Genomic DNA, 12,656 nt, shown 5'->3' on the forward strand with positions numbered 1-12,656 from the left:
CTCTCCCCTCTCCCCTCCACCTCTCAACAAACATACTAATAACATATATATATATATATACACACACACGAAACGACTGCACTCTCTTCTTTGGTTTTCATCAGATCTCTCTCTCTCTCCTGTTGTTTTTATTTTGCCTTTTCACGTGTGTGCGTTGAATCTCGACGTACTTTTCTTCGTCTTTTCTTTCTTCGCGGCCAAACCCCCCTTCCCTCCTCTCCTCTTCGACGTCTCTGTTTCCGTTCTACTCCCCCGTTCTCCCTCTCTGCGGTAGCGATCCTGGTCTTCCTGTGCTTTTTTTTCACTGTTTTGTACGTTGCTTCTGTATCGTGGTGTGGCGTGTGCGCGTGTGCGCTGGACCCCGCACCCCTCCTCGATTTCTATGGTTCTTGTTGTGCTGCTCCCTCTCGCGCGCACAGACACGGACACTCGCACCCCGATCCACATCTTTGTCATTCGTGCAAGTAGCACGTGTGTGACGCGCCCTGGCGTTGCACCCACTCTCTCCGAAGGTCTGCGCTGCTTTGTCTGCGCCTCTGCGTGCGTGCGTCTGTTCCCTCTCTTTGGTTACCCCTCTCTTCTCTTCCGATTCACCAGTCGACTGCCCGCTAGGTGCTCGTCGCGCCGCCCCCTCTCTTCTGATTTTGTGCTCGCTTTCTGTTTCGTTGCGTCTTTGGCTTCGCTGTATTTTGTTCCTGCATTCTTCGTCCCTCGTGTGGTGCCCGTCTCTCACTCTCCCTCACCTCTGCTCGCCTGTTTTGATCGACACTAGCGCTCAGCGGCGAGGTACACCATGACGGACATCGCTGCGGTTGCACCCGCTGTGGCGGAGGACAAATACACGTTTCTGGTCCCCTACGTGAAGATCAGCGCGCCTGACCTGGTGGAGAGCGTCGGCACGCAAACGCACGGAAAGACGGATGCGGCCATCACCCACATCACCAGCGCAGAGGACTCGCGCAGCCCGAGCACGCCGGAGAGCGACTCTTTCGAGATCACTACCGCGGCTGCCACCCCCCTTTCTCCAACGGCGACCGTGTCGCGCTGGTCTTCTGTCCAGAAAACGCTAGAAGCCTGCATGGACCCAGTGTTTCTCGCTGGCTCGGCTGACATGGACCATAAGATCACCGAGGAGGTTCTCCCTCTGATGGACGCGGCTATGTCAGTGCGTGTGTCTGCCTTCGCTAGCCTCTCCTGCCTGCAGCCTTTCTTCACCGGACGGACTCGCAGCGAGCGCATCCACACGGTGCTGAGCGCCGTTCGCGCCTCCAACAAGCTGATGCTGCGCGACGACCTCCCTGTGCCGACCCCCAGCGTCTGCATGCTCTCAGTGGACGAGGCTGAAGCGGCCGGGCTGCGCGTTGGCCTTTGCAGTCACGCTGACGGCAGCTCTCGCAACGCGCGGACGCTGGAGCGCCGGCAGCCCACGCCTGAGTGCGAGGACTCTCCTCGCTCGCTGACCCTTTTTCGACGGCAGGCAACCTCACCGCTCCCTGCCGACAGCGCGCACGCAGCATGGGAGGCAAACCCCCCTCACGAAGGTGTGAGTGTGCCCTGCCCAGGTGACGCCAACGCTCACAGCAGGGCCTTGTCAGTCGCTCCTGCATTCCCTGTCGCGGTGACCGAGAAGCCGGCTGGCATCGGCGTTCCCGCGCCATGCAGAACGCTGCAGTGCCCGCCCGTCGTAGGCGAAGGGCCGTTCTGCCCAGGTAACCGTGACTGTGCCACTGACAACCAAGAGAAGATCCACATTCCTACGCTGCGTGCATGCGTGCCAGTGCCGAAGCCGCCACCCACCATTGACATCCTCCTCACAGACGCTGCTGGCAAGTTTCATGTGGCGACTGCGAGCAGCAGCGCGAAAGAGGCAACCTCTGTGCCCACGATGAGCTCGGCCTTGCCGGCGCCCGACACGCCCTCCTCCGCCACCGCCACTGCAAACACCACGAACTGCTCGCACTTCAGCGTGACAGCGGCGCCGCTCATGCCAAAGAGCGTACTGAACGCGACCAGCGGTGTCACTCCCGTTGCCGCACCGCGTCAGCCGGCAAACTATGCCCGCCCCCGCCGCCAGCCGACTGCCTGCGAGCATGCTGGGTCTCGCCCCGTGCTCATCAGCGAGGCCCTGAGGAAGGACGTACCGACGGGCTCGAGCACCGGCTGTACGCACGCCACACTGGACCTGAGCGCGGGCTCCTCATGGGGGACAAGGCACGGTGCGGCAGGGGCGTGGAGGAGGGGCTTGATGGCGACCGCCCCGCCCATGCCCGTGGACGAGTTTCCCTCGACCTTTCTCCGCAAGGAGGGGTGCTGCATGCCTGCAGAGCGTCCACCGATGGCGCTCGGGGCTGAGATGCCGCAGGCCCCGCGAGCCATTGACGTTTCTCCGAAGACGGCCAATACTTTACCGCTTGCTGGGCTTCGCCCGCGGCGCCCGCTGATGGTGGCCATCCCTTCTGACAGCGTCCCTGGCAGCAGTTTCGACGGCTGCGGGTCGAAATGCTCATCGCCGGCGGCGGCGCAGCTGTCGCTATGCCCTCTGTCCCAGTCGCGCCGTCATCGTCATGACCCATACAGCCCGACAGGCTTCGTCCTGTGCGCAGAGAACAGCTGCGCCCTCTCCTTGTCCCAGACGAACATCTCCGCTGCCCGTGTCTTGACATCGTCCGCGTCGCCGATGCCTGCCTCCTCTGCCTGTAACTCGAGCGCCGCCGGAGGGATGATCGGCTTCTGGTTCGCGGACCCGCTGATCAAAGCGGCTGCACGGCTGCAGGAGCGCCGCTGCCTTCTGCGAGCTGATACCACTCGTACCCTGTCATCAGAGCTCGCGAGCGCGTCGTGCTCCGTTGCGCATCTGAGTCCTGCGTGCGAGAGCGGCGATGATGTCGAGGAGGCTCCATGTAGATCGTTGCCATCTTGCGAGGCACTTCTCGCTGCCCCACTCGTTGAACCAACAGCAGCTACAACCGTCGCGTTTCTGAACTCCATAGACGCGGATACAGTCTCGCCTGCCAATACCGCTGCAGGCGCCGTCGCCCCCAAGTCGTACGCCGAGGCTCTGCGTGTGAGCGCGAAGGCGCTTCCACCAGCTCTCGTCGTCGCTGCAAAACCGGTAGAGAAGAGAGAGAAGTTGCCCAAGGCGAAGAGCCGCGCCCCTCCCCGCTCTGCGGCGGCCTCCAGCAGCCACGCGAAGAACACCACTGCCACCGCCAAGGCAAAGCGGGCATCTCTGTCTGCGTAAGAAAGGCATGTGCCCAATGCCGGCGGACGGCGAAAGGGCAGCAGATAAGACTACGTAGGCACGAGTAGTCACGTGCGCACCCCCAATGTATCTTTTCCAAAGCTGCGCAGCACGCGCCACATTACGAAGGTATACAAGCACGCAGTCTGATAAACTCTGTGGACGAAGCACGCTTCATGTCTCTCGCTGTCTCTCTCTCTTTGTGTGTATGTGTGCCTGACCCTCTTCGTTTTTCAGATGCTTTTCTCTGTCCTGCCCAGGTGCCGCGACTTCGAGAGGCATCTGCGAAGACGAACACGACTTCACGCGCGCGATATCGTGGCTCTCAGCGAGCAGCGAGGATAGAGGAGGCGGAGAGAAGTACATGAATACGCACATGATTTCGGTGACGCGTGGTTATGCAAGAGAGAGGGAGAGGGAGACAGAGAAAACTGTAGGTAGTGCGCGAAGGAGAAAAGCAAAGCAAGGTGCAACGCAGACGACCGCGAGGTTGTGAGCGCCACGCACGCTGTACTATCCCCACCCCCGATTGCACACGCAAGGACAACAAACATACCCGCCTCTGCCTATCGCTTTTGGTGTTCTTGTGCATAGAAGTATATACGTATGTCTATATGTGTGTTGGTGTACTTGGTCTTCACGTAGAGGTGCGGAGGACTGAGAAACACGCAGAAGAGGACGGAGCGAGAGAGACGATGCACACACACACCTGCATGCGAGGGAAAGAAACAGCGGTAAGGCGGAAGCAAGACCCACTCCAACGCAAACACCGTGTCGAATGGTTGACGGCTCAATGCAGAAGGTGGGAGAGAAGGCAGGACACATAGATGACGCGGGAGAACTCTGTTGAATAGGGGAGATGTGACATTGGCGTACAATGGTGTGGCCAAGCCAAGCCAATCGTGCACACACACGTATATATATATATATAAATATGTTTATGTATATATGTGTGTGTGTATGTGTGCCGCAGAGGCACCCACTCAATGAGCGAACCACCTCACAACTTTTTTCCAGACAGGGAAGAGGGGTAGGCGCTGCGCGCACGTTCCGTACGTGTCACCTTTCCGCCTATGCGTTCTCTCTCATTCTCCCCCACTTTCCAGGGTCTCGTGTTTTTTTGTTTTTTCTTTGCTCGTTCTGTGATGCCGCGCGTACTCGGCGTCGCTTCTCTCCCTCCCTCCCTCCCTCCCTCCCTCCCTCTCTCTCTCTCTCTCCGCGTGTCCTTCTGTGTGCTCTCTTTTCCCTTTGTGGCGGGCCGGTATGGCAGGCGGTGACTTTTTCCCACGCATACAAATGTGTGCGCATTTGTATTGCAGGTGTCGGAGACGGTTCAACCACATCAAAACACGGACACACACACACACCCACACACACACAGTGCTCGCTGTTTTCTCTGTCAGTGTGTCGCGCGCCGAGTTTCATGCTCTCATCCATACTTTTGTGGATGCGACCAAGCGCACCTTTTCCCACCATCCCTGCGTATCCCACCTGCATGTGATCGCAGGCACCGGCTTGAACGGAGATGGGGACGATATGAATAAAGGAAGCCAAAGCTAAGTGAGCGACACTTCCGTTCGCGATGTGGCCGAGAATGGCCGTCAGCGTGCTGCCATGCGCCATTGTCTGTGGACGAATCTCGGCGGCGGGACCTCGCGTCGCCACATGTAGGCGCAGCTGGCAAGGCGGTACCCCCTCTCCCCCCGCGCCCTGCCACTGCCCTCCTCCTCTCCTCCTCCCCTCTCCCTCGCTCACCGCCCCGTCCACGCGTCCCTCGCCGAGGGCTTCTTTGTATTTCTTGCTCTGTTCCTTCGTGGCTTCTCATTGCCGCCTGGCTCCATGTACAGAGGGAAAACAACGAGGCGGTTGCAGCGGTACGCCAAAGGAATCACGGCGGTGACCCAGACGCATATCCTTGCCAACGAGAAAAGAGCGAAGGCTAAGTAATGGGACGTATCTGGTGCCTCTCCGAGATTGCCACCCTATTCCTTTGTCGCGGTAACCTTACTCACCTGACTCGTCTTTCACTTACGTGAGCGCCAAATAAATCCACACGCAAACACGTACATCTCTCTTTCTCTAGGCCTGCGTCGCCATGAGCTCCTCCGCCTCAACGACGCCGGCGAGCCACCAGGGTGGTGGCGGCGGTGGTATCCGCGACATCGGCACCGTCACGTCCGGCATGGCGATCATGAACTTTGACCAGAAGACAAAACCGTACACACGCAACGATTTCGTGCAGTTTCTGATGAACTACCAGGAGAACCTCAACGAGGAGGAACTTCGACTTGTGGAGAAGGGCATTGTGGGCACTTTTATTGGCATGCCAGCGTTCTTTGGTGCTGGGTACTTCTTAAGCGGTCGGTTTGGCTGGCATCGCGTGGTGCGTGTCATGGCGCCGCTGAACGAGGGCGGACGCTCGAGTTGGCTCGCCACCCGCCTCCCAAAGATCGGTCGAACTGCCTTCGGGTTGACGGCGGCCACCATCCCGTACATGGCGGTGCAACAGTGGTTCGTCTCGCGCGTCCTGGAGTTGGATGAGCGGGAGAGCAACTTATCCTTCCACGTGCGGCGTCTGATGCTGTCGCAGCGGTCCGGCATGATGTTCAAGCGCACCGCCACCCGCGAAGTGACAAAAGAGGAGCAGCAGCGTCTCCTCCGCGAGGCCGAGGCGCACGTGAATGAGAATCGCAGTGGCCAGCGTGTGAGCCAGGGTCTTGGCACCGGCCCCGTGGATGTGAATCTGCAGCTGGGCCAGCAGGTGCTGACACCGGTGGCGCAGACAGGCTACAAGCCGATGCCTACACAGCAGCGGTAGTGCCTAGCTCAGCCTGCGCGTGGGCTCTTGTGGACAAGGGCCACCTAAGGGCACCGTGTAGCTGCGACACGGCAAGCCCCTGCCTCCATCTCTTTCACATTCTGCAGGGGCTTCTGCTGTCGATCCGTCTTCCCTATTCCAGGTGGTTGACGTCGTGCCGATCTCGCTCCTCCTTTTGTGCCTTCTCTTGGTTTTGATTGGGCCATGTGTGTGGGTTCGTGCTCTGGCACGCGACACGTGTGTGTGTGCTTATGTCTTCGTGGCGGTCCACGTGTGCCTCGTTGTGGCTCTTCGCAGGATTTGGAGTGCGTCTGTCCTGCCGTGTCGTTGGCGCCGACAAGACGGATGACACGCTCGTGCGTTTCTCTCTTTGTGTGTTGCGCGGACGCCTCTTCTTCTGTGGTTCGCCTCTCCCAGACTCACACGATGGAGGACGCCGCAATACCTGCACGCTCTCCTCTCCCGGCATTGCTGGGGGAGCTGGCGCTGACGAGTTTTCTCGTTCTTTTTTTTCTTTTCTGACGACCTCGCTCGTGCTCGTGACGACTTGTCTCCACTTTCTTTTCCATCTCGGTGACAGAGAGCGAGCGAGCGCCCGCGCCACCGCCACACACGCACATATGCGCCGGCGCTCTCTCTCTTGCTCTCTCGCCTTTCACGCGTATCGCGTTTCACAGCAACTTGTAACGCGAGAAGATGACCGCAGCAACAAACAGCTTGTGATGGCGTGGGAGAGGACGGAATATGGATGCGTGCACACGCAAGCAAACATATAGGAGTGCGTCTGCTGTCGCTGCATCTCTCTTACTCCCTCTTTCCTGCTTTTCCGGCTCAATCCACTCCCCCTCCCCCGGCTTGATGTACGGTGGCTGTAGCGTTCTTTAGGGTGTGGGCACTGAGGCCTCCCTTTCTCCTGTGCTTCTGCAAGGCTTGCGTCAGACATGGTCGACATTGGCCAGGCTGTGCTGTTGTGGACCTCTGCAGAGGTGAACGCATCCACCGTAGTATCTCACGCTTCTTGTGCGAGTCGTTTCGCTCCTTTCTCACCCCCACACCCCTCCCTTGCCGTCTCTTGCTGTTTCCATTGCTTTTTGCCCCTAACCGCTACCCGCACCGCTGCTGCTAGGTCATCCGCTTCACGTTGTGTATATCCTCTCTTTTATCTTCTCGGCTCAACAGCTTCTTGTGAGCCTTATCGCCGCACCTTCTCCCTCGCTCAGACATCACATCGTCTACTGCCTGCTGGTGTGTGTGTGTGTGCCAGGGAATCGGTCGAAGAGGCACCGAAAACGGTGTTGTTGCTGCCAAAACGCCACCCTTCCTCCCCCTCTTCAAAAAAGGACGACAACGAGAGACGCACATGTGGTGTGTGTGGCGACATTGCTGCTGTGTTGTTCCATAGAATTTGTACAGCGTAGGCACATTTTCCCTTTTTCGAAGTTACACACACACACACACACACACCAGCAGCACCCGCAACGATTCGTCAACTCAGCGACTTCCGCTGCCGACAGACATGCGGATGACGGTCACGCACTCGCGTCGTGCTGCTGTGCGGTGCACATGCATACTTGCGCTTCTGCTTGTATGCGTAGCACTGAGCTCGCGCGCATTTTTCGACTTTGGCGGCGGTGGTCGTGCCGGCGCGCCGCCCGCAGAGGTGCACCATGCTCCGGAGGTGGACTACTACAAGGTGCTGCAGCTGGAGGATAAGCGCGAGGAAGCGACCGAGAAGGACATCCGTCAGCAATTTCGCCGCCTTTCTCGTCTTTACCACCCCGACGTGGCGAAGACGGAGGAGGACAAGGCGAAGTACAGTCAAGTTAACCGTGCGTACGAGGTGCTGTCCGACAAGCGGAAGCGCAAGGTGTACGACATGCGTGGGGAGCGGGGCTTGGAGCAGCTCGAACACATAGACCGCTCCAAGGGCACTCCTGGTGGTGGTATGAACCCCCTCGCCCAACTCTTCGGCATGCGGGTGGACGATGGCCTGCGAGGGTCCGACATGGAGCTGGAAGCAAAGGTGGACCTCGCCAAGTTGTTCACTGGCGGGCAGGAGACTCTCCGGGTCAACAAGCACAAGGTATGCCATGCCTGCAAAGGCAGTGGTGCGGATATCACGGGGGGCATTGTGCAGTGCCAGCAGTGTGGCGGCAACGGTGTGCTGCGCCAGCGTATCCAGTTTGCCCCTGGCATGATCCAGGAGTTGCGCCAGAAGTGCCCCAGCTGTGGCGGAGCAGGTCGGCGGCCGAAGCGGGTGTGTCCCGTGTGTCGGGGCAACAAGGTCTTGTTCGGCAGCAGCACAGTGACACTGGAGCTGGAGCCTGGCATGGAGGAGGGCCACGTGCTGAAGTTCGAGATGGAGGCGGAGGAGTCGCCGGACCGTCTGCCGGGAGATCTTCTCGTACACGTGCAAACCCTCCCGCACCCCGTCTTCTCACGCCGCCGCAACCAGCTAGACTTGGACACGTCTCTGACACTGACTCTTCGGGAGGCCCTCGTGGGGTTTGACCGCAACATCACACACCTTGACGGAGTGGAGCAGGTCGGGGTGCAGCGGCGCGACACCGTGTCACCCTATGGCACCGTTCTTCGGCTCCCGGGAAAGGGAATGCCAAAGATGAATGTCGCCTCCGAGCGGGGTGACCTCTACGTCAGGCTGCAGTACGACATGCCCGCGCAGCTCACAGAGGAACAGAGGAAGCTGGTGGAGATGCTGCTGTGAGGTGCCGCGCCGAATCGACGTTGGGATCGGCGGTGGGGGCTGCTGCGCATGATAGCAGCGCGTCGTCATCAAAGACGGTCTTTGGCCTTGTACAATCAGGGGCTAGAGCTTCCTCACGTGCACTGATATACGTGTCTTTGCAGGTTCTTGCGTACAACGTGTGCACTTGTTCCCGTTGGGCAGACGGCGCACGCCGGAAGACCGTGGATGAACGCCGTGCTCGAGGCGGGGGCAGATCTCTCTCATTGTCGGCTCGCACTGGGAGTGCTTCCCATGATGTTGCCTTGTGCTCGTTTTGTTTTTACCTTTTGTCGTTGCCGGTTCTGCTCTGCACGAGGGCACACGGAGACACAGACACCTCCGACTAATTCACGGCCTTCGCAACTCCGCCTCAGACGCGCGCCGAGCCGTTCAAGCGGTCGTCCGCGAAGGTGATGCAACGCGCGAGCCGCGAAACTACCCCTCTCCCCTCTCCCCCAGCTACATACGGTTCGACTGCTGAAGTGCGCGCCTCGATAACACTCGTCGTTCTGGAGCACCTGTCTTGCTCACGAAGTCCCCTGGATCGGCGCACCTTCGACCATCCTCGAAGCCGTGTCTGTGTGTGTGAGGTATATGTACGGGGGCGGGGGACGGTGCACGTTGCCACGCCTTTCATTAGTTTGCCTTTCATGGGAACCGTTCTCCTCCTTCTCCTCTCCCCTCATCTCTTCCCCCTCCGCTGCCGCTGGACTTCTCGTGCACGTCTCTGTCTCGGCGTATGGGACACATGCCGTGGCGTACACCCCCCTCCCCTTGTAGTTTCTACTATCTCGTAGCGACCCCTCCTCTCCCTTCATCCCCTTCACTCACTCCGCACTTACTCAGCGGTCCCTCAGCCCTATCCCTGTTGCGTGCCCCCTCCTCTTCCTCCCTCCCGCTTTTCGTGACGACGTTGAGTGGCCTAAGGTCGAACGCCCACACTTTTCCCCACTTAGCACACACAAGCACACACCAGCATGTTCCGCAGGAACATAGCGCACCTGGCGTCCTACGACGTGACGGTGATCGGCGGTGGCCCTGGCGGGTACGTGGCGGCCATCAAGGCAGCCCAGCTCGGCCTCAAGACCGCCTGCATCGAGAAGCGCGGTGCTCTTGGCGGTACCTGCCTGAATGTCGGCTGCATCCCGTCAAAGGCGCTGCTGCACGCGACGCACCTGTACCACGACGCCCACGCCAACTTTGCCCAGTATGGCCTGCGCGGCGGGGAGAAGGTGACGATGGATGTGCCTGCGATGCAGGCGCAGAAGGCGAAAGGGGTGAAGGCGCTGACTGGCGGCGTCGAGTACCTCTTCAAGAAGAACAAGGTCACGTACTACAAGGGCGAGGGCAGCTTCGTGAACGCCAACACGATCAAGGTGAAGGGTCTCGACGGCAAGGACGAAACGCTCGAGTCGAAGAAGACGATTGTGGCCACTGGCAGCGAGCCAACGGAGCTGCCGTTCTTGCCCTTCGACGAGAAGGTTGTGATGTCCTCCACCGGCGCCCTCGACCTCGACCACGTGCCTAAGAAGATGATCGTTGTTGGCGGTGGCGTGATTGGGCTGGAACTTGGTAGCGTGTGGGCCCGCCTCGGCGCTGAGGTGACCGTCGTGGAGTTTGCCTCCCGCTGCGCTGCCACCACTGACGCCGACGTGTCCAAGGCGCTCACGGATGCGCTGGCGAAGCACGAGAAGATGAATTTTATGACCAACACGAAGGTCGTCAGCGGGACGAACAACGGTAGCAGCGTGACGATCGAGGTGGAGGGCAAGGATGGAAAGCATCAGACGCTTGAGGCGGACGCACTGCTGTGCTCCGTGGGCCGCCGCGCGCACACGACTGGGCTGAACGCCGAGGCCATCAACCTCAAGATGGAGCGCGGTTTTATCTGCATCAACGACCACTTCGAGACGAACGTGCCGAACGTATACGCGATCGGCGATGTCGTGAACAAGGGCCCAATGCTAGCGCACAAGGCCGAGGAGGAAGGCGTCGCGTGCGCGGAGATGCTGGCTGGAAAGCCCGGGCACGTGAACTACAGCGTCATCCCCGGCGTCATCTACACCAACCCTGAGGTTGCGCAGGTGGGCGAGACGGAGGAGCAGGTGAAGAAGAGGGGCATTGACTACAAGGTCGGCAAGTTCCCCTTCAGTGCCAACTCGCGCGCCAAGGCCGTCGGCACCGAGGACGGCTTTGTGAAGGTGGTGACAGACAAGAAAACGGACCGAATCCTTGGCGTTCAGATTGTGTGCACGGCTGCTGGCGAGATGATCGCGGAGCCGACGCTGGCGATGGAGTACGGCGCGAGCTCCGAGGATGTGGGCCGTACCTGCCACGCTCACCCTACAATGTCCGAGGCGGTGAAGGAGGCGTGCATGGCGTGCTTTGCGCAGACGATCAACTTCTAAGTTGATAGGAAATGTGTGTGCGCTTGTGCGAGTGCGGGAGGCGGGGGTGCAGGGCGGCGCTGGCGGATGTGAACACGCAGACCTACCCATACAAACACACGTCGTTGCGCTCCTTTCGCACCATCGACTTCGCCTTTCACCACGACCACCTACCAACTCCATTGTTCTCCAAAGAGCACACACGCACACACTCAAATGCGTAGTGATGTGTATCGAGTTGGGGTGGTGGAGAAAAAGGGCGCCTTACACGGACAACTTCTTCCAGGGATATGCATCCTCGTAGGGCACTGAGCCAGCGGCACACACTCGAGATTTTCTTGTCGTTTGGAGAGGGGCGGAGTGCGATGCCCAGGGAGTGGACGCGCCCCGTCGCCCTCTGTCTGCCGTGTGTCTCTGAGTCCCCTCTCTCCCTTACCACCAAAAGTTTTGGCTTCCTCCCGGGGGGTTTCCTTTGTCTGACTTCCTTTACGTTTTCCGTTTGATTTGATTTTTTACTGTTCCTTTTCTCTCTGTGTGTCTGTCTGTGTGTGTGTGCGCGCACGTTGGCGAGCAAGTCTTCGCTCACCAAGAACAGAGAAGGGAAGCATCCAGTCAACCTGAGTACGAAGAAGCACCTTACTAATGAAAGAAGTCTGGTGAGGAGGGACGAAGCCGCTAGAGAACTAGTTGAGGCAATATGAGAGCAGAGCGCAACGCACTCTGGCTGTCTCCCTTGATCCCGGTTCTCTGGATTCAATGGGCGTCTGCCCCCCTCCGTTCTTGCACCGTCACTCCCTCACTCTCTGCTGCCTTGTGTGGTATTTGGTCGTTTGACCTCCTTTTCTGTCTGTCTGGGTGTCTGCAGCGCAGCGGTCTGGGTGCTGCAACGTCGAGATGTTTGTATGCACGCCCAACTCTTTCCTTCTGTCTGCGTGGACGTTTCTCAAGATAGAGCGAGTGGGTTAAAAGGGATAATGACAGAGAGACAGCGAGCGTGAAGGTAGGGGGGGGGAGAGGGATGTTGACCCGATATAACGAGTGCTTTGAGGTATATCTGCAGGAGTGGGCGGGCGAGGTGGAAAGCATAATGCGACGCAACTGTAGTGTGCTCTATTGCAAGCACGAGTGTGAAGGGAGAGGGAGAACGGGGTGCGGTGCTCAACCACTGCCACCTCGATCAGCCCTCCTCCGCTTCATGGTGGGGATGACTTTGACCCATGAGTGAGCAGTGAAACGAAGGAGTGGGGCGCCGAGAAGGTGCCGGGCGTTTCGGATCTTGTGCAAGAGCGGAAAGGGTACAGCGCTCGTCAGAGTCGTCCGCGTGGTTCTTGAGTGGATCTCCCAGCGTATGTGTGTGTTTGCGCGTAGGGAGCGGGATCCTCTCTTTGCTCTCGTCGTGTGCTGTGCACAGGACGAAACACTGCTCTGGCGCACGCACTCGCGCGTACGGCGCTTGCCCCCCCC

At 59.3% G+C, this 12,656-nt stretch overlaps 4 protein-coding genes across 4 annotated transcripts; all 4 read left to right on the plus strand.

The window, feature by feature from the left end:
* Nucleotides 1-793: 793 nt before the first annotated feature.
* Nucleotides 794-3,241, plus strand: LMXM_31_3280 (conserved hypothetical protein; the record flags this gene model as incomplete). The annotated part of the gene is made up of 1 exon (XM_003878130.1): nt 794-3,241. One exon carries the CDS (start codon nt 794-796, stop codon nt 3,239-3,241), a length of 2,448 nt encoding a protein of 815 aa, XP_003878179.1.
* A 2,095-nt stretch (nt 3,242-5,336) lies between these two features.
* Nucleotides 5,337-6,059, plus strand: LMXM_31_3290 (conserved hypothetical protein; the record flags this gene model as incomplete). The annotated part of the gene is made up of 1 exon (XM_003878131.1): nt 5,337-6,059. The coding sequence occupies one exon, from the start codon at nt 5,337-5,339 to the stop codon at nt 6,057-6,059; it is 723 nt and encodes a 240-aa protein (XP_003878180.1).
* A 1,522-nt stretch (nt 6,060-7,581) lies between these two features.
* Nucleotides 7,582-8,784, plus strand: LMXM_31_3300 (putative chaperone protein DNAj; the record flags this gene model as incomplete). The annotated part of the gene is made up of 1 exon (XM_003878132.1): nt 7,582-8,784. The coding sequence occupies one exon, from the start codon at nt 7,582-7,584 to the stop codon at nt 8,782-8,784; it is 1,203 nt and encodes a 400-aa protein (XP_003878181.1).
* A 998-nt stretch (nt 8,785-9,782) lies between these two features.
* LMXM_31_3310 (putative dihydrolipoamide dehydrogenase) lies at nt 9,783-11,213 on the plus strand (the record flags this gene model as incomplete). The annotated part of the gene is made up of 1 exon (XM_003878133.1): nt 9,783-11,213. One exon carries the CDS (start codon nt 9,783-9,785, stop codon nt 11,211-11,213), a length of 1,431 nt encoding a protein of 476 aa, XP_003878182.1.
* Nucleotides 11,214-12,656: the final 1,443 nt, after the last annotated feature.

This window comes from Leishmania mexicana, chromosome 31 (assembly GCF_000234665.1).
Source record: "Leishmania mexicana MHOM/GT/2001/U1103 complete genome, chromosome 31".
NCBI lineage: Eukaryota > Euglenozoa > Kinetoplastea > Trypanosomatida > Trypanosomatidae > Leishmania > Leishmania mexicana.